Source organism: Camelus ferus, chromosome 13 (genome assembly GCF_009834535.1).
Source record: "Camelus ferus isolate YT-003-E chromosome 13, BCGSAC_Cfer_1.0, whole genome shotgun sequence".
Classification (NCBI taxonomy): domain Eukaryota; kingdom Metazoa; phylum Chordata; class Mammalia; order Artiodactyla; family Camelidae; genus Camelus; species Camelus ferus.
The window spans coordinates 48506815-48531736 of NC_045708.1; the positions used below are offsets into that span (position 1 = coordinate 48506815).

Sequence of the window (24922 nt, forward strand, 5' to 3'; positions counted from 1 at the left end):
AGACTGTTTTTGGCTATATTCCCAGTGACCAGCACAGGATCTGGTACTTAGTCATGCTCAACAAATACTGAGGAATGAATATATGAATGCATGCATGCATGCAAGAATGAACGCATGATTGCCACAACGTTGTAAAGTGACTATAACTCAATTAAAAAAGTTAAAAAAAAAAAAAAGAATGAATGCATGAATGAGTGATAGAGCAGAGATTCAAACTCAGATTGACTTCAAGTCCGGTGGTCATAACACCACATCCCCAGTGGGGAAGAAAAGAGGATCTCAGATCACAACAGAAGAACAATCTCTATAGAAAGAAGAGACAGCAGGTGAGGGATGAATTTTGATGAAAGACTCAGAGACTTGGGGAGGAATTAGGGATTGTGGACGCAGCAAGTGAGCATGACATTTGGAGATAGGAGACCTGCAGTCAAGTCCTAGCTCCGTTAACTAGCTGTGTGATCATGGGCATGGCAGTATACTTCTCTGAGCCCTGAATTCCTCATCTTGAAAGTGGGGTGAGTAAGACTACCTACTTCCTAAGGGTGTTGTGTAGACTGAAGGCAGTAATGTTCATAAACATATTTTGTAAATTCTAAAGAGCTATGCAAACGTTAGTTATTTTATTATCACTGTTGCTTTGGGGCTGGTGCCTGAAAGGTTCCCTGGAGATCACCACATTTCAGTTTCTCATTTTACCTCTTTAAACATGAGCCACAACTGGTCTTCATATTTGGGAAACAGCCAGCATGTATGCAGTGAGTACTTCAAAACAGGAGTTACGGAACGAGAATTCTACTTAAATTCCTGCACAAAGTAACATCAATTTTTAAGGCTTGAATGAAATTTGTTGCCCTGTTCAAAGTTGTCAGAGTGTTGGCTGTGTTTACTCTACTGCAATGAAATGCAAGTGGTGTGAAATTGAAACCTATTTATGAAATTTCCAAACATCTTTGTTTACTCCTGGGCACTAAACATGCTTGTATTTATAACAGACAATCAACAGTCCTGATCATTGCAGTTTAAGTAGTACCTTCAGAAATGAACGTATTTTGTTTTATTCCCTGTTCTTGTCATTTGATAGTTTTTACTCCAGTGAAGAAACAGAATCTGCTGAGAAGGTGGGAAGGAGGGGAAGGATGGCACAATGGGAAGAGCCAAGGCCCTTCTAGCTTGGAGACAAAGACTTGGATTCAGGTCCCAGTCCTGCCACTTTCTAGCTGTGTGACTTTGAGAAAAATCACTTAACTGCTCTGAGCTGTAGTCTATTCATCTGAAGAAAAAAAATGGGGCTATTAATACATACCCGAAAATGTCCTTGTGAGGATTAAAGGAAACACATGCCTGCAATTTCTTTAACTATTATAAAGGCTAATTGTGCCACTAGTCAAGGGAATTTCCACTAAAGTCATTGCAAACAGTAACTTGGGACACAGGAGTGAGAGGCCACTCAAAATAGCATTGCCTTCTTTCTCCTCGCCTTTCTTTTCCCTTATAGGTGGTTCTTCATTTGCCAGCAAACCCTCCACACCAACTGGATTGGGTGGAGGATTTCCACCTCTCAGCTCGCCTCAGAAAGCATCTCCCCAGCCTATGGGTGGAGGGTGGCAGCAGGGAGGTGGCTACAGCTGGCAGCAGACGCAGTCTAAGCCCCAGCCCGGCATGCCCCACTCCTCTCCCCAGAACCGGCCCAACTACAACGTGAGCTTCTCATCCATGCCTGGGGGCCAGAACGAACGTGGCAAAGGAGCAACTAATTTGGGTAAGGATGGTGGTCTGGAGCCTGGCTATAGGAAACTCGGATGGATGGATGTGTGAAGAAGGAGACAGAAAACACTTCCAGTGGTTTCTGAGGCAGTATTTTAATTGCAGAGACACAGCAGGATCTCTACGCCCGCGTTGTGGCTGGCGCTCCTGGGTCTGCCCGGCTCCTCGCGCTTCTGTCGTGTTGTGACCGTGGGCTCACTTGTCTGCCGCTGTCCACACTGAGACCAGATGGCGGGCAGGAACGTGGCTTTTTTTTTTTTGCCTCACTGTCATTAGCACCTAGCAGAGTGCTTGGCATGTAGTGGACACTGAGTATTGAATGGACGTAAGTGGAGGGATGGATGGATCTTGAAGCTGTCATTTCTTTGGAAGAGGAGATAGAAGAGAAAGGCTGGGAACCTTTCAAGCATTAGGTTCACATTTGCCCTTGGATCCCAATTAGAGGAGTGGACATATCTTGGATGTTTGGTCTTGATTATGCTCTGTTTGAAGGATGTTCCTGAGATCTTTGGGTTTCCTGTGACGGGTTTTTTCTTCTCCTCTCTCTTTTTTGAGTGAGATTTTTGATAATGTAGAAAAATGAATATGTTTGGCATTTGCAGGGATGATTAAATTTGAGTTTGTGAAAAGGCCTGTTATGCTCTTTTTACATTTCAGTTGGTTTGATCATACCCAAGAATGAAATGTACACACACATGATAAGGAAACAAGCCTTTCCCTCTGTGGAATATGGAAAAGGAAATTCTTCCACTTTTTCTAGGAGCTGTAGCTAACATTTATTAAGTGTTTATTATACGTCAGGAGCTAGTCTAAGCACTTTCATGTATTTTTTCGTATAATCTTCAAAACCAGCCCCACATTGTAGATGAGGAATCTGTGATAAAGCTGGATAAAGTCATTTCCTAAGTCCATACAGCTTGGGAGTGACAGAGCCAAGATTTGAACCTAGGCAGGGTGGCTGTGGAACCCCTGTTTTTCACCAGTCTCCTGGACAGGTGACTTCTCACAATTCTAACATGACAGGGAGTCTCTTGCTGGGAATACGTAACATCATGTTTGTTCTTTGATTGGCAGTGGAAATTCCTGGGCAATTCCATAGGGTTGCGTGGCTTCCCCTCCACTTTTATTTTGAGTAGATGGTGGATGAACATCTTCAGTGTAGAAAACATTGGAGATACGGCAGTGAACAAGACAGACAAAACCCCTAGTGTCAGAGCACTCACGTTTTAGGTGTGCGTGTGAGAGCATGTGTGTTCAGACTGCCTTGCAGTATTAGAGATGCAAGTGGGTTTCAATGCAGACGCCAACTTTGACTGATGGGCATGGACTGCATGGACTCCTGTGTTTTGGTTCTGGTTTTTTTTTTTTAACTTAAACATTTAAATAGCCAGGCATTCTTCTAAGCACTTTAAAATATTAATTTACCAATTCTCACAGAAACCTTATGAGGTAAGTAGTATTGTTAACACCACGCCCAGTTTACAGATGAGGAAACTGAGGTATGGAGCTGGTAAGGCACTTATGCCCCAAGGTCACATTGCTCAGAAGGGACAGAGCTGGAATTCAAACCCAAGGAGTCTGTCTCCAGAGCATTTGCCCTTTGCTACCACGCTAGGCTGCTTTTCTGAACGGACTGAGAAACATCATGAGGCCAAAACCAGCTTTGGAGAAAAAGAGGACTATGATGGACTGAAAGTGTCAGCTGAGTGTGGGCAGGAAGGCAGTGGCATGCATGGATTTCAAGTACCAACACCCAGGACTCAGTCCTGTGACTGATACTAACTAGTTGTATGACTGGGGCCTGGGGGACAGGGGCTGGGAGGGAGCAGAGGGTAGAATCAAGAGTATCTTCCCCTGTAAAAAGATGGACCAGTGGAATGAAATTGTACAATTAGATTTAGTCTAGCAATCCAGCCTCGAGTCCTAGCTTTGCCATGGACACAGTATATGACTCTGAACAGATCTTGTAAGTTCTCCAGACTTCACTTTCCTCCTCTGTAAGATGAACATGACCCACGTTCCCATACCCCACTCACCCCGTGGACTAAGGGGCTTAATGCACGTGAAAGCACCTTGAAGACACTAAGTGCTGTGACATAATGATATTATGTTGAAGAATAAAAACTGTCATGTTTTTTCAAATATGTTGTAGAAGGGAAACAAAAAGCAGCTGACTTTGAAGACCTGCTCTCTGGTCAAGGTTTTAACGCTCACAAAGACAAAAAGGGGCCTCGAACAATAGCTGAGATGAGAAAGGAGGAAATGGCTAAGGAAATGGATCCTGAGAAATTAAAGGTGAGTGAGCCCCTGACCCGGTGTGATTATCCTGTCTGACAAGGTGGCGTGTGGAGCTGTCGGTGTGGGACTAACCAACAGAGGGCGCCACGCTGGGTTTCTCCACCCACGGGCTTTCATTTGGTCCCTGCAGCTGAGATTGGAGGACATCTGTGTCCTTTAATAGCAAAGTAGTTTTGGGGAGTGTTACATATGCTGTTTCATTTCTGTCATAAATTGCACTTTATTCCATGGCATAGTAGTATAGATTTTCTTTGTGTGTTCAAATAAGCAATGGCATGCTTTAAGAGGTGATTTTGTTCTTCCGATGGCATTCTGAGCTACAGGTGAGTCGTCAGGATTTGGTGGTGAGAAGACTTCATTATTTATGTTCTCCTTCTGCCTTGAGAGCTTTATATTAGAGCAGATTGACCGGAGCCCCCAGGATCTCTTCTTTGCTGATAGAGAGAGAAATATAGATGTGCGTGGGGATGACTCGCTCCTGCACCACTAGACCTGGAGGTCTGGGAAGGTGGCTGAGAGGGAGGCTGAGGGAGGGGGTTCCTGGCTTCCCCACTGCTTCCTTCCATTTTAAGCAGAACATTTCCACTTTGATCTGCCTTTGATTCTGGAAATGTAGGTAAGATTTGATTGGGGAAAAAGCATGTTTCCCCATTTTCTTTTTCAAGTTTGCAAACCAGTGACTCTAACCCCCTTGTTTCATAGCTGAGAAAATGGAGACGTTACTTCGTACATGCGGATGGTATGAGGAGGGTGGTTCGTTTTGGAACAAGGGGGTGGTTATGGTGATGAGTGGTGTGAGGTGGTGAAAGACACTGTGCGGATCAGGGGAACTGGAATGCGTCGCAGACAGAGAGGCTGAGTTCCCACGGGGCGGAAGACAAAATAAGCGACCCTGTGACAGATGAGGAAGGCGAGGATCTAGTCTGTTACTCCAAAACCAGGACTAGCACAGCCAGTCAGGCTTACACATTTTGAAAAAAATACACCACTGTCTTCCAAGATTTCCCTGCGTGTTCCCAGATGCGGACATCTGTCGAAGGTGCACAGACCCGTTGATACTGTTTGGTGCACGATGCAGGATCCTTTGTCTGCATTTCCTTTTCACACCGTACATCAGCACAAAGGTTTCCTATTCTTTCCAAAAATACTGTGCTCCCTCTCAAGAACCTTTGTTCATTAGATAAACTCTGACAGTTTTCTATGAAAGAAAGTCATTTATGTCTTTTAAACCATGCTTGGTTGCTTGGTTGGTCCAAGGTACTTAACCATATGGGAGAGTGGCCATCATTGACCTTGACTGAGTCCCTGTTATGCATTAAATGCCGATGCATATTGTTCCAAACCTTTCGGTTTAATCACCTCGTTTGTTCCAACCATGAAGTTTCAAACTATGAATGCTTGCAGTTTGAATGAACGACTAAGTGTATTTGTTGATTTAACACACCTTTTTGAGCTTTACTCCGTGCCAGGCATGTTGTTCACTTTCTGAGTCATAGTGATATGGGGGAAGCTGAGTCATAGTGATATGGGGGAAGCAGTATCTTTCCTCAAACAGGTCTGCCTGGTGGCAGGGAAAGACAAACACACAATTACCATAAAATATGGCACATATCATGAGAGAAACATGTTTAAAAGGTAGCCCAGAGAAATCTATTCTTTTTTTCAAGGAGTATTTTTTGAGTGTCTATGTGTCAGACTCCATACTGGACAGAGCAGATAGCTGGGACCGGAATAGATGTGGTCTGTGCCCTCATGGAGTTTATACTTTAGGAGTAATTAACTCAGCGGGCCAGGAGGAAGGAATTCAAACTCTCAAAGGCAAATGAAATTTCTGAGCAAGCTTTTGAAATGATGATGAAGTGTTAACCACAAAGACAAGGCAGGCAGCGGCGGAGGAAGAGCATTCCAGGTGGAGGGAAGGTTTGGAGCATTAAAGTTCTCGATTATTGCTGGAGCAGGAGAGGTTTCCAGGGTCTCAGTGGAGACCGTCTGGACTTCAAAGCATCTGAATTTCTTCATTCCCCTTGTGTTTGCAGATTCTGGAATGGATTGAAGGCAAAGAGAGAAATATCCGAGCACTTCTGTCCACGATGCACACCGTGCTGTGGGCTGGGGAGACTAAATGGAAACCAGTGGGCATGGCAGACCTGGTCACGCCGGAGCAGGTGAAGAAGGTGTACAGGAGGGCCGTGCTGGTGGTGCACCCGGATAAAGTGAGTAGAACCTGCCTGCACGCATCGCTTGTCTGGTCCTCCTGTCCTGGGTTCATCAGCATGTGTCAAAATGTCAGGCTTTCAGCTTGCTGGTTATTAGGCCTTTTATGTGATAAAATAGTCTATGGGCTAAACAAATAGTTACACTTTATGAAGCAGAAGGAAATAAACCAAACCATGTATTACAAATAATGGACTGGGGGCTTTCCTTAGACAGGTGTCAGATTCACCGCTGACTAATTTTTAGGGATCAGATGTAAATTGTGTCCTGACTTACAATAATAAGGATGGGCTAAGAGCTGGACAGAGGAAAATACTCTCCTACAGAGATACAGTAGAATCTTTAGCCGGGATTATAGTGACAAAGCTTTAGAATGCAGTTGGCAGAATTGGTGAGGATCAGCCAAATATTCAAAATGGAACTAAATTCGTCACTATATTGAGTATGCTAGTTTATGTTTTCGTTGACGTACCTACACATAAACATGCTGTACATCGTCAGAAACTTCGACTAATGCACAGAATACCATAATACACAGAACCCTCCCTGGCAGAACTGGGCCACTTGCTGTTGTGTGGAACATCCCAGTCCTGTGATGGGAGGCTCTGACTGGCGTCCTGCTTGGGAACACATGCTTGAATCTAACGTGTTTGATTTTCATCTCGCCACACTTTTTGTGACTGATCTGCATAGAATGAACAAAACAATGTGTTTCAATGAATCAAAGAGGAAAAGAAACAACCCAGAGAACTCTACAAACTGTATACCTGCGTTCTGGGTCTCCAGGAACTTAACTTCTTTTAGAAATGGGAAAAATGGGTGTTTTGAAAGACAGCCAATCCATTGGAGATGGGCAGTCATGAACCTTTGTCGTCTGGGGGGTAATTCTAGAGAATGCAGGTGCATCTTGCGCTGCCCAACAAGCCTTTGGTATCTGCTCTGTGACTGTTTCCTGCTGCCATATGTGAATGGTGAGCTTTCTGTGGGGGTCATAGTCATTAGGGCCAGGTGGATTGGGCTGTAAAAAAGAGAAGTAGCCTAATAGAAAAACATTTCAATTATTTAGAGCCCACACAGTGGCAGTGAAAAATTTAATATAAAAAAACTTTGGTCTGTGGTATTTAACGCGTGTTTTATTTTTCCTCCGTAGGCTACCGGGCAGCCCTATGAACAATACGCAAAGATGATTTTCATGGAGCTCAATGACGCCTGGTCTGAATTTGAAAATCAAGGCCAAAAGCCCTTGTATTAACTTACGAGCATTTCCATTTCTGCTACAGACCTGTGTTAATGCTTAGTGTGTGTCACAGTTCTGAGGTTTTCACAGGTGAACCCAAAACTCCAGTAACGTGTATCCAGTACTAAACTGTTAAGTAACTCGTGAATTAATTCCTCATTGATAAGGAATGTGGATGTTTATTTTCTCAAGTCCCCACCGTAAAAGGTCCAAAGCAGGAGAGGAACTTTTAGTCAGATGACCTTGCAGAGTTTTACAACATTCCAGCCTGCCCTTTGGGGAGCCTACTTAGCATTTTGTTGGGAAATGGAAAACAGAGGCCACCAAAGGCATAACACCCATCTCATTGTCTGCGGATAGGATTAACGAGCAAAAGTTATGGTAGGATTACACAATGGATTTTAGCGAATGGTTTTTAGATTTTCTTGGAAAGATGTAATTTGAGCAATGGCTTTACATAGACTCCAGGAACACAACCACCAAGTATTTTTTTTTTTTTTAGTGGAAATTTACTATGGTCTGTAGCATAATACTGTTCACTTCTTTTGGTCAAGAGGACTAACCAATGTAAAAGAACCTGGATTGTGGAAAGTAATTAGACTACAATCCAGTGATTACTACCAACGCTTCCTGGATGAGCTAAAATTTAGTGAAAATGCTGACTAAAGAAAACAGGGACTCTGAGGATGTAGAAATCTGTATTCCTGGTCGGAAAGTTGGGCTGCTACCTTCTTCTCCTTTTAAAAAAACTGTGGTTGCCTGAAGAAAAAGTCTTAATACCATAACAACCCTAAACCTGATTTAAAAGAAACTTCTAATTTTGCCATAAGGCTTAATGCTCTTCTTTTTGTTTAGCAGAGAAAATGCTCTTAGCTGGGAGCAGGTTGGAAGGCAGTTTGGCACATTCACAGTTGATCAGGAAGGATGTTTAGTATGGACTCCCGGTCCTCCGGGTTTGCAAAGGGCTGTGGGAAGAGAAGACCGCACTGACTGCTGGTAACCAGACAGGTGCAGCTGCAGCCACAGCGCCACGCTCACTTCAGACAGAGTCAGATGGCTTGGCAGGATTTGCTTTTTTGAGGTTCGTCTTCCCACCTGATGAAATTGGACCCCTTGGATTACTGCAGTGGAGTTTATTGTTTTAAAAGTTGTTGGGGGTCCACACAGGCATATCTGTGAAAGCAACGCAAGAATGAAACCTTCGCAGACTTCAGACTGGTTGGATTTCGGTTCATTTTTGGCTGTTTCTCATTTGGAGGGGTAAGCAGTTGCTGTCCTGCGACTTTAGTAAAGCTCTCCTGGTGTGCACGTCCACAGTGCGCAGAGTAGATATATGCAAAGCAGATGGCAAAACGATTTTCATGCTAATCTTAAAAGGTTCATGCTCAATATCCTGAAAAGCTTTCAAAAGTTGTTTTTAAAAGACAATCATGTTTTTGGTTTCTATTTTTATTTTCTCGTGACAAACTGTACCGGAAAAGCAGCATGTCAAAAATACTTTATGTTCTATATTCGTTCTCTTTCTTTCTCTTTTTCCCTCCTTTTCTTTCTTGTTCTCTTTTTCTTTTTGTTACAAAGCTTCATTATTTATTTTACCTTTTGCTGACAATGTGAAACTCGCAGAAAATGTTCTTTTTAAATATACAGCTGTAAACTGTTCAGAGTAACCATAACAAACTAGATGTTATTTATTAACATATTATAAAATAATGTTTGATGCCGTATGTGCTTGTCTTATTTAAAATTGGAATGTGAGACATGTTGCTGTGATTTTTTTTCTCATTCACATTTGTAGATACTGCGTGAACTACAGTATATAATGATAATAATTAAAAGGATATTATGTGAATGTCACGTACATTTTGAGATGATAGAACTGTATTAGCTTTGTACCATGTTTGCATAATTCATCAATGCTCAGAATTTAAAAGATCATTAAACATTACGTAATTAGCAATGAGAAAGAATCTTACCTAACTTACATTTGGGATGTCCCTTATCTCTTTTCCAGATACATTATAATTCTGGACCCGTATTTATCAAAACTCTTAACATACGCTGACCAGCAGGTTTTTGCATCCCTTCTAAACATCTGGTTGTGACAGAGCTCGCTGTTGATCAGATTCACTGTTTCATTCATATTTATTGTAATATACTTTTTGTTTTGTAAATATGTTACACTCAACAAAATGTGATTGGTCTAAAATATTTGTAATGTATATTAAAAGGCTCAAAAATATTTGTAGAAACGTAAGTTATTTTTGCCTTCATAGGAATGTAACAACAAGCTTGACTTACACCCTCTGTCAGATTCACTTTTAAGAAGTTATGGGGCAAGAATACGAGAAGCATGTACTACATTTGCACCAAAATATAATCTGGCAGGATTCCTTGGTTTATACTTTAACCACCCCCACTGCCACTCTTCCCTCATGTGTAGACACACTGGATAATGCTGCATGAATGCTATGTTTCAGAAACAATCAGCATAGAAATCCCGGTCTTCTAGCTAGGATAGTAGATGGTTTATATACACAATCCCCAATTCCTCCATTGCAGGACTTTCAAAGATGCATTTGTGTGCTGAGGCAAAGGGATTGAGCCTGGGAGTCCGAGACTTTGTCATAGGAAACAGATCATTTAGGTCTTTAAGAAGAGAAGCAGCATGTTCATTTGGAAGCAAGTGCTGCAAATGAAAAGCATTTGAACTGTCACTGTTGTGTCTCTGTCTGGAAGAACGTTCAAACTGGACCCTAATGCTGCCGATGAAACCCTGCTGTTTAAGGAGTGAACACACAGGTGGAATTCCAGAACCAGTTATCACAGCAACAGGACCGTTCCTGCTGGAAACGTCTGTCAGGAAATTCAGGTCAAGTAGACAGGCTTTGGCGGTTCTACACATAAATCATGATGTTTGGGCGTTGTGATGCAGTGTTGGCTGGAGACCAAAAGACTGGATCTGAATCCTGTTTTTTCCACTTAAGGACTATCATATTGGGCAAGCTGCTTAAACTCTCTGAGTCTTAAATTTTATCACCTGTAAAACAGAGACGATTCTAACAACCCTGCAATGGAGGAATTGGGGATTGTGTATATAAACCATCTGTAATCAAGTGGGTACTCACTAAATAGTAACTAGTTACTGTAACTGATAGTCAGTAAGACAGAGTATATATGTCCCCTCCCCAGCGGGGAGAATTTAAGCCTATTGCCGATAGGTATTGGGGTCAGTATGGGGCTGGAATTACACTGAACCCTCAGGTTGTGGGGAGTGAGTAGGAAAAGGCAACCAAAAGTAAAGTGTGCCTTGGCCCTTTTTTCTCTCTGGACTAACAGAAATCTGTCTGCATAGAATGGTAGACTTACATTGTAGGTTCTGTAAAGGGAATGGCTATGTATAAAGAAGTGGTGGTTGAGAGTTAGGGAGGAAAACTAACACTGACTGATTTCAGTAGTGCTGCATGATACTTGCATTTAACTTAAGCGCTAACGTGAGAGCCACCCCAGTGCGGACAGGATGCCACTGCCTCCATCTTGAATGTACTGCCCTTAGGTGCTATTATATATATTCATTTTCTCATTTAATTTTCAAAAAATTCTGAGAGGCAAACTTTGTAAATCCTAGCTCAGGAAATGGAAGCATGGAGAGATTGCCAGAGCTGAAGTTTGAGGTTAGATTTTTTTCTGTAGTATAGGGAGATATGATACTATATATGGTGAACTTTATTAATATTTGTGAATTTGACTGATATTTTGTGTATACTTTATACAAGATACTAACAGAGATGTAAGGGGAAATTAAATTAATGAATGGATTTGATTGCCCTGTTAAACAATAAGGGGTTATTTCTGATTACTATGATGGTTCCTGCCTTCTTGGTGCGTAAGATCTACTATGGGGAATGGTTGAAGTGCTGACTGTCTGACTTCAGATTTAAACTGTTTGGGGCTTGATCTCAGCTTCCCTACTCACTAATTACTATCTCAGCCTCAGTTTTCCCATCTGTAAAATGAACATAATAAAACCTAGTTCATAGTGTGAGAGAATTGAATGCAAGGAGAGAATATAAAAATTTATCCAAATAAGTCCTGTGGAGTCCTGGGCAGTGTGACAAAGGACACAGGCCTTATACTTCCAAGTAACACACTGACCGCAAGTTGGGGATAGGATTCAGCTTCCAAAGTTTTACTTCCTGGTTTTGGTAACTCTTTCATTCTTGAGGATACATAGAATGGGTTATGTGGAAGAACAATTTTCCAGTGGACATCTGGCAAGAGAAATGCAGATTGTCTCAGTAGATGGTTAAAGCCTCTGGCAAGATGGCTAAATTTCAGGTGCTTTAAAAACTGGAACAGACAGCTGGTGTGGGCAGGAAAGTTGCTGGAGACAAATACTGTCTCTGCATTTTTCTGATTCCAGACATTACCCTGGGGCAAACACCTTATCTTTGTGCTCCTCGCCATCTTCCAGTTTCTTATGGCTAAGCCTGAGGCTCTCAAACCAAACTGTGCCTCTGAAGTCATGTCACTTTTTTCCAGAACCATTCCCCTTCCATGGGACGGGCCTCACACTGACGTGGAAGGCTCCAGCAAACCCTTAAATATGGTTTTCTAGACACCTGCTGGGTGGTTGGGAATGGAGGGGTAAAGGAGGGGAAATGCAAGGGAAATTTGCACATAAATCCTCACCAATTAAGGGTAGAGTCTTCCTCATGGGTGCAGCTTTGCACTTCAGGAAGGAAACTTAAAAAAAAAAAAAAAAAAACACCAGGCTTCCAGGGTTTGGGTGGTAGGCAGTTTCCCCTGAGTGCTTTAACTCAACGTGGGGAAAGAGAAGTTATCAGCGCTCTTGAATAGATTGAAGACTACAAAATAAAGAATGCAGTGTGATTCTGGATCTGTAAACTCTGCAGTGAGCCAGGGATTGGCAACACAATGTTCTTAGTGAGTGTACCTTCCATTTATGAGAAGTGGGAGGAGCTAGAAGATAAACTCACAAGTAATTAAACATGCGTTGAGACAATAATATGCTCAGTGTGGTTTTGAAAAAGGAAACTGAACAGGGATCCTGAAAGGTGGTGATGGTGAGACATTGTACTTACGTAGCCAAGGGAACCTGGATTCCCACGAACCCCTTTATCTTTCAGCCCTTTTGAAAATTAGGAAAAAGCAAGAGGAGCAGCAGCATAAGGTGAAAGGGTTGTCTGCTAGAATAAGGGTAAGTGGCCCATAATCCAACCTCCTCCAAAGACGTGTGTGAAGCAGGCAAGTTCTGTCCTTTCTGAGCCTTTCGCTGTAGAGGTAAAATAAAGAAGCACTTGGACCAGGTGGTTTTTAACGTCTTTTTCAGATTGTCTCCGCCAAGACAAAACTCTCCGTTCCTGTGAAGAAAGTGCTAAATTGCCCTGTGAAGTCTAAATTGGCCTTGGTTACCTGCAGACCTTGAGGTATAAAAATAAGAGCTATTTATTTAAAGGCTCATGAAAGCCTCAGGCACATACTTTGGTCTTTGTCTCTATAGATAACCTGGCGTATAAAGGAGAAAATGCTAGTGTTCGCAAAGTGCTAAAGTTGGTATTAAGCAAGGCAAGCTCATACAAAGGGGATCTCTCCGGGCCTCTTCTCTGGTGTCTGGTGCCCCAACCCTACCTCCGCAGCAGCCGCTGCTACGGAAACGCAAACAGGCGCACAAGCGCAGTTGGGGCTGAGAATGTAACATCAGAGTAACTGGGTATCCCTTCCTCCTCCACCGATAGTAATTCCCCTCCCCTCTCCATTTTTTCCGCCCTCGCACAGAGATTCTTTGTAGCCAGGAAGCGCGGTACTGGGTCTCCCGCGAGTGGGCTGCGGGGAAGGGACTCGGCCCGCGAACGCAGAGGTTCGGCGGAGCCGAGGTCCCAGCAGACCGATGGAAGGGAGGAGCGTGGGGCTGGTTTGGGGCTTCTGCAAACTCAGGAACTAGGAGTGGTGCTCGGGCGTCGACGTTACCCTGAGAGCGGGTTTGCGGGGAGGACCCGGCAGCGCGATCCGGGTAAGGGCGGCGCTATGAACTAGCTGGGGCAGGAGCTCTGCAGTGGCGCGGCCGGAGGAGATGCGGACCGGCGGGGGCGGGTTCCGAGTGTCCGGGGCGGGCTCGGGACCGGTAGGGGCGGGACTCTGAAAGCGGGGGCGGGGCTCTGAGCGGCTAGGCTGGGGGAGATCAGATTACATCAGATTTTTAAATAATAGCTATTTATTTAAAGGTTTGTGAAAACCTGTATAGATAAACCAGGGTGTGAAGGAGAAAATGCCAGTGTTCGAAAGCGCTAAAGTTGGTATTAAGCCGGGCAAGCCCATGCAAACAACGAGCTCTTCTGGGGCTCCCCTCTCGTGCCCCCACCCCAGCCCCCGCCACTGCCGGGCGGGGCTCCAGGCCGGGGCGGGCTCGGACCGGCAGGGGCGCGGTTCTGCGTGGCGGGGCGGGCTCGCGGCCCGGGGCCGGGTCTGGGCGGGGGCCCGGGCCGTGGCAGGAAGCCGGAAGCAGCCGCGGCTCCAGCTTGGGAGACATGGCGGGCGTTAAAGGTACCTCCGAGGTCCCCGGCTCGCTGGTCCTGCGGTGAGGTCGCCGCCTCGGCTCGGGGTTAATCCTGGAGCTGCGCCTTCAGCGCGTGGGCGGGGACCGGCCTCCCTGAGACCCGCCGCCCTCCCCGCCTCTCCGGGTGGGAAGGAGCTCTCTTGCTCCCATCGCCCCTTGGGGTGCGGGTGGAGGCGTGTTTCGGGGAACCTCACTCCTTTTTCTGCGAGGCTGCTGGCCTTCACGCCTTCTCCCGGCGTCTCCCGGACGCTCCAGGCGGAGCCCGCGCCGGGAGCGGTCCCTCCCTGGGAGACCCGGGCTAGCCCCGGAGGGCATCACCTCCCGGCTCCTTCTCAGTTCCTTGGATCGTCCCTCACCCCCTCCTCTGTCGAGTTTCAAACTGGATTTCCACTTCCTGACATGTCCACTCTAACGCCTCTCCTTCCTTTTCCTGCCACTTTGCTGAGTTTCCCATTTCTTGCAAAGGAGCCATTGTCTCCAGTCTTCTCGACATCTGTTGTTCCTGATGGCTTTTCCAGTTGGGCAGAGTTTGCAGGCGGTGTCAACGGGAAGCCCCCTGAAATGCTGTTTTTCTCGTAATTGGGGAGAGTAGATTAGGTGGGATTTTATCGTTGCTCTCATCAGCGTTTATTCATTTATGGACAAAGAAGGTAGTGTTTTGTGTAGTATGTGTTTTTGAATGGGACAGTTGATTAAAAAAAGGGGGGATACCAAGCACACCAGTTCCCTCATCGGTGTGCCTTCAGAGGGATGGTGGCCGGCAGCGGTGGGAGAGGTTATTGGAAGGCTTCCTGTTGGTTTCGTAGGACACCGTTAGATTTCTAATCTTTTGAATAGAGTAGCATAACTTGTTTCCATGTTGGAGTTCCTATCCTTGACATTTGTACCCAAAGATCTTCCCTCTCCAGTTGATCAACATGTGCTATAAACATGAGTGTGGATATATTTCTCCGCATGCGTGTGTTCACTATGAAATTTATCTGAATGTGTAAGCTGTTAGTAGCAGACACATTTTAAAATTATTTCTGGCTGACTTTTATATTCAGCATTAATTTAGAAAACATGATTTACTTGGACAGTGTCCCTTGTGTAATATATCCATTTGAAGCCAATGCAGAAAAAGATGACAAGTGAGAGCACTACACAGTGTTTAGTCATACTCAGAAACTATCAAACAATGATGTTTATGTGAGAATGTGTTAGAAATTGTGATGTAGTAGAAAGAAAGATAGGCTGTGAAATGGAAAAGGGCTTAAGGAATGGAAGCTTTTTACAGACAATTTGATGCAACTTTTAAAGGACTACTGTATGCCTGAGGCCTGGAATAAAAGGATAAATGGGAGGTTATTGTTGGGTAACAGAGCTAGAAATAATTGTTACTGTTTAAAGGGGGTGTGCTCAGATACAGTGGGAGCACTAGGTGGTGTTATAGGTTGAATGTATCCCCCAAATAAATATGTTCAAGTTCTAACTCCCCAGTATATGTGAATTTGATGGTATTTGGAAATAGGGTCTTGCAGTTGTAATCAAGCCAGGATGATACCAGATTAGATGGGCTCTCATCCAGTAACTAGTGTCCTTATAAGAAAAGGGAAATTTGGGCTGAGTTTGCAGGCGAGGGAAGAGGTGGTTCTTGGTCCCTTAGGGCTGCTGTCAGCTGGGTGGCTTAAACAGCAGACGTTTATTTCTTAGGTCTAGAGGCTGGGATCTCAAAGATGAAGATGCCAGCAGATTTGTTGTCTGGTGAGGGCCTGCTTCCTGGTTCCTAGGCATCTGTCTTTTCTCCAGGTCCTCACATGGTGGAAGGGACGAGGAAGATCTGTGGGGTCCCTCTTATTAGAGTACCAATCCCATTCATGAGTGCTCCACCTTCATGAACTAATCTCCTTCTAATACCATCTCACTGGGCGCTAAGATTTAATATACGAATTTGAGGGGGGTGGGACAAAGTCACTCCATCTTTTGCAGTGGTTTTGAATGAGGTCTGGGAGATTGAGTCACCTTGACTTACTGATTTTCTAGAAAACAGAGTATAGAGTTGGTGTCAATCTTTCAAGGTAGAACCTTCGAAGGGAAGAAGTGTGTGTTTTGGAGGAGAAGGTGGGGATGTTTCAATTTTACACAGGTTGAATTTGAGGTCCTTGTTGGCTCCCCAGACAGAGAAGTCCAGATTGGAGTTGGAGGCACGGGCCTAATTCTTAGGACCTCCTCTGGGCTGCAACATCAGTTGTGGCCGGGCCCTGGTGGTACTGGGGAGCTGTGGGTTGAATACAATGTCCCAGCAAGAGTGTGGAGTGACAGGAGAGATGAAGTTGGATTCCTGCTTGGCTCCAAGTTTAAGAGATGGTGGAAGATGCAATTCCTGAAAAAGCAAGGGGGTAAAGAGCATCAACCAGGGATAGAGTTGTGAACTTTGAGAGACTGGTGTCACAGAAGAGGTGTAGGGTTCCTAGCTTTGAATGGCCTAGAGGAGGGAGTCGTGCAGATGGTTGGGCACAAAGCCACTGAGGGAAAGATTGTCTACAAGGAAGCAATATGGGGAAAGTTACTTTTGTACATTTTTTTTTTCAAAAGTGACATGAAATGAAAATAATATATGAAACTGATAGTCCTTCCTTGCCTCCTAATGTCTGTACACTCCCAGATATTTGTAAAAAGAACCTTAGTATCTTCCTATAATAGTCTCCACAAATTGCCTCTTATAGTGAAAGGAAGCACTCAAAGCGTTAATTAGTTTAATCAGTTACTAATTTTGAGTATTAAGGAGTTTTTTCAGAAGAATCTTTGGGTAATTCAGTGTCCTGTGCTTTTGATTTCTCCCTTTATCAAAGAACACTGCTAAAGTGAGCAGATTCCTGCCACAGTCAACATTTGCTTACTGAGCACCTTGCGTAGATTGTCTCATTTAACTCCCACACACTCCCTAATAAGGTGGCACCATTATTCCCATTTTACAGGTGAAAAAAAGCAGCTTTAAAGCTTCTACCCAAGGTCATACAACCAGTCAGTGAGAGTTAAGATTTGAACCCATGTTGGACCCATGTTGGTGACTCGGAGCTCAAGATTTTTTAACAACTCTCATATTGTCTCCCACTCAGCAGCACAAAACGGACATGTTCCTACCCTATCAAAGATTAATGTCCAACAGATGCGGGGACATGAATATTCAGTGGCTACTAGTTGGGAAGCATTTTCTATGAAGCCATGAACGCAGTCTTCAGACACCTGAAGCACTGTGGTTTGGGGAGGCAAAATGATCAAAGGGTGTATATTACAGGGAGGCAGTTTGGGCTGCAATTTAAGGAAAGAGGGTTTTCAGCTTTTAAAAACCGTCAGAATGAAATGGCCTGCTTCAGGTGGTAGTGAGTTTCCCTTCACTGGAGTTACATCGACTGGCTGGCTGGCTCTTGTCACAAACGTGGGGGGAACCCACCCATTAGATAGGGGTTGAGTTCTAGGCGTGCTTGAGCTCTTTCTCCACCTGATGAGTCAGAAGTGACGGACGCAGGTGGTCATTTGCTAGTCAGATGTAACATCAACTAATGAAATAAGGAAATCACTTCTCTTACTTCAATTTAGGACCTTTTATTATTTTCTTAATTAATTTTTAAAATTGAGATAGAATTCACATACCATAAAATTAACCTTTTTAAAATGTGAAAAATTCCGTGATTTTTAGTAGATTTCAAGGTTGTGCAACCATTACTACTTTCCAATTGCAGAACATTTCATCATCCGCAGAAGAAACTCTATACCAAGTAGTAGTCCCGCCCCATTCCTCCCCTCCTCCCTCAGCCCCTGGCAACCACTGGGGCTTAACAACTCTTGGCTTTATTTTTCACAGCTCTTGTGGCTTTGTCCTTCAGTGGGGCTATTGGGCTGACTTTTCTTATGCTGGGATGTGCCTTAGAGGATTATGGGTAAGTTATCATTTCAAAAAGAACTATTCTTTTTGTGTCTTTGTCACTATTACCAATACTGTGGGTATTAGAGTGTTTGGTCAGTGTAGCACTGAGCTCTAACCAATGAGTTAATGAAGCCCAAATTTTGAATCAAGTCCCATCCTGGGTGAGTTGTATTTGTTCACAGAAAAGCTCGTTTTAAAACTGATGTAAACACTTAATGAGCATTTATTGAAAACCTCCTCTGGACCAGTAGGGATTCAAGAATGAAGAGACAGAGTCGTGTCCTCAGGGAGCTTACAGTTCTAGTTGGGAGTGAGAGACAGGCAAACAGTCCAGCTAGTAAGTCAGCTCTGGTGGAGGGTATGTACCAAGTGCAGTGAGAGCTTCAAGCCAGCGAGTTCCCCAGGGAGCGTCAGGGAGGGCTGCGGGGAAGAGGTTGTCTTTAAGCTGAGACCTGGTGGATGAATAAATTTATCAGGCTGATGAGTTAGGGGGAGGGCATTCCAGACAAAGGAATGGGCTCCGAGCGTTCGAAGAACAGAAAGGCTGCTGTGGCTACAGTTTAAGCGAATGGAGGGAAGATGGCCCAGCATGAATGGAAGAAATTGGCCTTATAGATCATGTGAGGCTTTGTATGCCAGGATAAGGCATCTGGGTTTTATTCCAAACATCTGAAAGCTTTCCAATGTGTGCACACTCCAAAGATCACTACTGAACCAGCGTGTGCAAAGCACTGTACTGTGTTCTATAGAGACGGCAAAGATAACTAAGGGAAGCTTCTGCCCTTAAAGAAATTACAGCTCAGTAATACAGAAACCCATAGAGTCTAGATTTTACACTGTGTGGTTGTTCCTTCACACAATGTAAGCTATCTACACATTAATGGATTAGTAATTTTTAATGATCACTCCTTATCTATTTCTGGTAGAAATCATTTTATGTACTCATATTGACAACTGAATAAATAATTTCTGACCTGGACCTTTAAAATAATATTAATTTTGAAACAGTAATGTATCTTTAAATATCATATAACTGCATCTTTTCTTTTTGGGTTTCTTCTGGGTCCAACGGACAGCGTTTACTGGCCCTTGTTCGTCCTGATCTTCCATGCCATCTCTCCCATTCCCTATTTCATCGCCAAGAGAGCAACGTATGACTCCGATGCAACAAGCAGTGCCTGTCGGGAACTGGCCTATTTTTTCACTACTGGAATCGTTGTTTCTGCCTTCGGATTTCCTGTTATTCTTGCCCGGGTGGCTGTGGTAAGTTTGGTTGTCTGTTGTTTTGCCCAGTTATTGCTGAGTTTCCGTCAAAGGCCTGTGCCTGGAACCACAGTTTTATTTCCATCACTGTTTTTGGTTTCTCTGATCCCCCATTTTAGAGCTCCCTGTCAGCATCCTGCCCGTGTTTTTCAGAGTGCTTTCTTTGTTTCCCTTACTGCTTTTAGCCTGACCAAGGGATTTCTTGCTTTTTCTATAGTATCCTATTTTCTGGAGTTGTTCTGAAACCCTTGCCTCTGATCTTAGGGCAATCCAGAGACTAGTACTCTTATACCTCCACAACAAACATCAAAATGAGTCCTGATTACCTAGTTCCAGTGTGTGTGTGTGTGTGTGTGTGTACACATACATGTGCCCATGTGTGTGTGATGCGGAGGTATTCTCCAAACCACGATGGAACAATTCTTCCACACCACCTGGGTGTCCGCCAGCTCTGACTCTTGTCTACCTGGAGGCAGCAGATTCCGTAGGTTAAGGGCCCAGTCCCACAAGACTGCCCGCCTCTTCACATGCCAATCACAAGTCCAGGTTGTCACCTGTGCTTCTGGCTGACAGGCTATAAAAAGGTTCCCGGTAACCCCCTCGGTGGGTTCGATAATTTGCTAAAACTCAAGAAACCTGTTTACTCACTAGATTACCAGTTTATTGTAAAAGGATATGGCTCAGAACCAGCCAGGCTGGGGAGATGCATGGGCCTAGGTGTGGGAGAAGGGCACAGAGCGTCCACGTCCACTTTCCCCAGATCACCAGATCATCAACCTGGAAGGTCTCCGAGTGCCATCCTTTTGAGTTTTTGTGGAGGCATCATTACACAGGCATGACTGAGCAAACCATTGGCCGTTGGAGATCGAGTCAACCCCCTGCCCCTTTCCTCTCCTTTTCCTACACCTCCTTTCCCCTCACATCCCCAGAGATTAGGGGCTGAGACTGAAAGGTCTAACTCTCTAGTCACGTGGTTGTCTCCTGCAACCGGCTTCCATCCTTAGGTGCTTTCCAAAAGTCACCTCATTCACAGAAAAAAAAGTCACCTTTATTACTCTCATCACTTAGGAAATTCCAAGGGTTTTAGAAGCTTTGTTTAAGAAATGGGGACAAAGACCAAATATATATTTCTAATTATAAATCACAACATCTCAACATCATATCAAATTCTTCTCCTGCAAATAGGATCATGGACACAGTTCTCAACACAATAGGCATATGCTGAGGGAAAACTGTATAGCAACTAGAAAATACAATGAATAAGAACATCTTCATACTGTTGATGAAAAAAATTAATCAATAGTCAACCTAAGAAAGAAATGGAAAATTGTGTTCGAGCTGACCTGAGGATTATAACTGGGGAGACAGTCTTCCAGAAAAGAAAGTTCCATCTGTTCCACCTGTTCCAGGTCAAAGGTTTTGAGATAAAGGGTTATACGTCAAATAACGTATTATTGACAGTTTACACAATCCAGATCGGCATGTATAAAGCAAGTAGTGGGTCATGGGTCATCGTGGCCCCTGACAAGATGGAAGGTTATCTTCTAAGCAGTTGTAACCCTTTATGAGATTAAGAAGGAACGTTATCTCCTAAGGAGGCCTGGTTAATGCAGATGCACAGTAAGCACTAAAGGGGAAAGAGAAGACACAATCAGGCAGAGAAAATTTTTATGTTTAATTTTTCTTGTCTTGCCATAAAATGTGCATTTTATTTCACCAATATCCAATATAAAAATTTTTCTTTCATCTCTAAAACACACATTATGGGTATAATTTATAAAGTTCTTTGATGTTCACTGTCTTTCATACTATTTGCTTTTATTTCACCCAATTACATACTGTTTCAATTTCATGAAACTCTTGTGTGGGTCACTGAATATCAGATCTGCACAAGTGTTATTTATTCATACAGTAAACATCTTTGGAACATATGCTATTTGTAATAAGACACTGGGAATAAGAACCAGATACTGTCTCTGTTCTCAGAGAGCACAGAAACTAGCCTGATGGGTAAGTGGTCTATAAATGTGCTCTGTGTGGTAATTAAAAAATGATCAGAATGTCACTGGAGCATGAAGAAGAGAGAAATTACAGCTGGGATTTGATGTGCCCCTCTAAGGATAAATAGGGTCTTGATTGAAGTCGGGAAGGCTATTATATGGAATGGTACCCAAGTGCGAAAATGAAATACATGGAATAAAGAACAGTCCAATATGATGGAGCAAAAAGGGAGTGGTTGAAACTGAGGTTGGAAGGCTGGGGAAGCCTCGCTGGGAAGGGTCTGGAAGGCCATGCCAGTTTGGACTCTGTCAGATAACAGAGAAGCAGTGAAGGTTTTTGAATGTAAGATTGTCATGATCTTACTCTTCTTGTACCTTAGACTAGTACTTAAATTCTGCTCTAAAGATTTCTGTTTTTACCTTTCAGTACCCTACCACATTTTATGAAGAAACTTTCATTGTTTTCTATTGGCTGAATTAAAACAAAACAAAACAAATGCCCACTAGAGGGTACTCTCACCCCCAGCTGTGCCTCTGTGAAACCATCTGCCACACTGGAAAGCTCTTTTTGTTTGCATGCAGATTGTTATTTAAAATCTTTTCTTGCCTAGAAAAGAAACAGATCATCCCATAACTCTCCAATTCCTATTTTTGTGAAAGAAGGCAAAGCATACAGGACTTTCAGTGCCCAGTATTGTAACTGGAGCCTTTGTAATCTTGCTTCATGTATTTTACTTGAGATCACCATTGTCTACTGAAAACAAGTAGGGAAATACGTCTAATGGGGAAAATGTTAAGGACGATACTAGACTTCATTAACAAGCATCACGAAATAATTGGACTAATTACTAAACAGTTCACTGTCTTCTGCCTATTACGTTATCAAGCCTTTTAGCAGTTTTATGTAATATTTCATTGCATGTTTCTAATGCAGGAAATAGATATGCAAAAGGTGCAATGTGAAGAAAGTAAGATTTAATCCTCTTTTCTTGTGTTTCAGATCAAATGGGGAGCCTGTGGCCTGGTGCTGGCAGGCAATGCGGTCATTTTCCTTACAATTCAAGGTTTTTACCTTGTATTTGGAAGAGGAGATGATTTTAGCTGGGAGCAGTGGTAGCACGCACTTTATTCTGACAAAATGCATTTAATCTTAGAATTCATACTATATGTATACATGTGCACATGTGGCCTTTTACTCTGAAATTTAATATGCTGGTTTTTTATACCTTTGTAATCAGGTTCACTTTTAGGAGGACTACATGGGAAAAAGGTTAGTTTTATTCCCAGCCAATGACCTCTCCATCCCGTTGAATTATGTTACTTGTTTAGCTGTTCGTATAGTCAACAACGGTGCTCTCAGAAGATATGTTCACAAACACAGGCTTGTAGACAGCTGTGCGCTGCCTCGCCACCTTAGGCCCGGGGATGTGCTTGGGCGGGCACGGAACGCTGGGGCTGTCTCAGTTCCGCTCAGGACTGCCAAGATACACTTGTGGCCCGGGGAGACAGAGGTGGCTCCCTCTTCGTGTTGCAGACTCGTGCTTCTCAAAGTGTGGTCCATAGGCCAAGAGCACCAGCATCTCCTAGGAGCTTATTACAGAAGCAGATCTGAGGCCCTGCCCCCAAGCCAGTGCATTCTGATGAGATCCCAAGCGAATCGTACGCACGTTAAAGTCAGAGAAGCGCCGTCATGGAGGAATAAGTATTGCTTCCCCTTGGCCGGACCACTTAACCTCTCTGGGCGTTAGCTGCTCATTTGTAAACATTGTTTCACCTGCCCCTCATGTTGAGGCCCAGTTCAGCCTCTCTTTGGTATTTGTGAAGTGTCCGAACCTATAATATATAGGCTGTTCCTCACATTTGTGAAGTGGGAACAGCTGTGGCTTCACAGTGTCTGAAAGGCAGTGGTTGTCTTCACAGTGCTGGGGGGACAGAGCCCCCACTGGGAATCAGGGGAGTGGGGCTGGGCTGGAACCAGCCCCTGCTTTAGCAGGAGGGGGAAGAATGGATACGTAACACTGTGTTTAATTTCCCTTTATAATCTGACGTTTCTCCCCAGTTCCTTCCCCCGGGCTGCTCTCCACCCCACCCACCCCCACCCCAACACACACACTCCCAGCAGTCTAATTTGCCCTCACTTCTTTGTGGCTGTGGCTTCTTTCAACAGAGACCTGGAACCAAGTAAGCAAGCAGAAGGTGAGCTGCTTAATTTTATTTACATGTTGGTGTACTTATTGTCTTTCCTGTCCTGTAGGACTTTAAAAATATATATATAATACTTTGTGCCACTTTTAAATGAATCTTTGAGAACTCATGTCAGGCTGGGTCCCGTAATCACAGTTTTTCTAGTTCAACTTTTTATCCAAGACCTATCGAGAAAGGGAAATATAGGAAATAGAACTGCTTAATTAAAACATAAGGAATGATTGTAAAGCCTTGTTAATGTGTAAAGACTGACGTACATTCAAAACACTGAAACTCTGAACTGTAACCCCTTCAGATTCTGGCATGATGCTGGGATCAGGAGAAAATAAAAGTGATACTTTAGCCTTGTGCACAAGTTTATGTCTTCAATATTCTATGTGTGTATAGAATTGTTAAGGTTATTTCCAATATTTATATTAGAAAAATTCTATAGACACTTTGTAATTTTAACCAACATTTTTAATTAATACTTGCACTTACCATATTGTAATAAATTTCACTTTTAACACAAAAGAAGAGTTTAATTTTAAAATTCTTTCTTCTGATGTCGCCTTGCTTAAAAGGTAACAAAAAAAGAAAATTTCTTGCTGTTCTGAAATGTGCAGTTTTAAGCAATAATCTGTCCTGCATCAGAATAATAGCAATAAGTTGTAAGATACCTTTTGGATGTGTTGTTGGCTTTATAATGGCTTTTCTTTTCCTAAGATGGAAATGCTGTTTACTTTGTACTATCTTTTGCAAAAGTGTCTTTGTTGCTTATAAACGTTTTAAATAACCAAGATAGCCTTAATATGTGGCCTTCAAGTGTTGCCTCTTGATTGTATTTCCAGAATGATACGAAGTACTTGTGTATAGAATATTTGTAGTTACTCCCTGTTAATGGAATGGTTTATCGAAATGGTAGATTATTGGATTTGCTACGTGTCATGAAACAGAGGCATTTATTCTGCAGCGCCAAAGTATGATTTAGGTAATCAGTGTCAGTAGGAAATATTGCTGAATATGAATGTGCAATACAAAAGCTTCGTTCTTGGTAATACAAATTTTGGGTATTTTTTCTTCCTTATAAAAGTTTCATTTTTTTTTCCCCAAAGACCATAGAATATATTTCGGAGATTCCAAGCACATTGATTCCATTCTAAAACTGAGAATGGACAGGAAAAATTGCCCACAGCGAGTAATCTTATGAAGAGATTATCACATTACAAACAATTGGCTTACACTTTGAAACATTTTTCCCACAGAAACGGTGTCATGAGTTGGTTAGGGGGTTACCAAGCCACGCCTTCTGGAGAGGGCGAAACCCTGACTTAGCAGACTCAAGGGACGCTCCTGAGTTTTGGGTCTTGGAAACAGGGTGGTGTGGACAGTTTAGAGGAAGGAAAGTGTAAATTTCCACCTCTTTTCCTAAGAACAGGGTCTTTCTTACTTCAATTTTTGCAGCCCTTTCCATCGCCTAA

At 43.4% G+C, this 24922-nt stretch overlaps 2 protein-coding genes across 10 annotated transcripts in view; both read left to right on the forward strand.

The window, feature by feature from the left end:
- Positions 1-9752, forward strand: part of DNAJC6 (DnaJ heat shock protein family (Hsp40) member C6) — a 131766-nt gene extending 122014 nt beyond the window's left edge. For 7 of the 8 annotated variants that reach the window (XM_014556356.2, XM_032494495.1, XM_032494497.1 and 4 more), the window contains 4 exons: positions 1496-1759; positions 3917-4059; positions 6099-6275; positions 7427-9752. In XM_014556356.2, coding sequence (XP_014411842.1) covers positions 1496-1759; positions 3917-4059; positions 6099-6275; positions 7427-7528 — 686 coding nt within the window. In that variant the 3' untranslated portion in view covers positions 7529-9752. The remainder of the gene's footprint in view (positions 1-1495; positions 1760-3916; positions 4060-6098; positions 6276-7426) is intronic. The other variant, XR_004325126.1, reaches the window with a different exon arrangement.
- Positions 9753-13932: 4180 nt separating this feature from the next.
- Positions 13933-24528, forward strand: LEPROT. 2 transcript variants are annotated; one of them, XM_032494498.1, is made up of 4 exons: positions 13933-14074; positions 17932-18007; positions 19071-19257; positions 22258-24528. In XM_032494498.1, exons 1-4 carry the CDS (start codon positions 14059-14061, stop codon positions 22372-22374), a joined length of 396 nt encoding a protein of 131 aa, XP_032350389.1. In that variant the 5' UTR covers positions 13933-14058; the 3' UTR covers positions 22375-24528. The 2 variants fall into 2 exon arrangements, with proteins under 2 accessions (XP_032350389.1, XP_032350390.1); XM_032494499.1 differs by lacking the exon at positions 13933-14074 and adding an exon at positions 14710-14737.
- The last annotated feature ends 394 nt before the right edge of the window (positions 24529-24922 follow it).

Bases quoted from the DNA above. Each gene is read 5' to 3' on its own strand.
- LEPROT (XM_032494498.1), top strand. The intron at 18,008-19,070 runs GTAAGTTATCAT...TCCAACGGACAG, and splicing joins TGTGCCTTAGAGGATTATGG to CGTTTACTGGCCCTTGTTCG. The intron at 19,258-22,257 runs GTAAGTTTGGTT...CTTGTGTTTCAG, and splicing joins TTCTTGCCCGGGTGGCTGTG to ATCAAATGGGGAGCCTGTGG.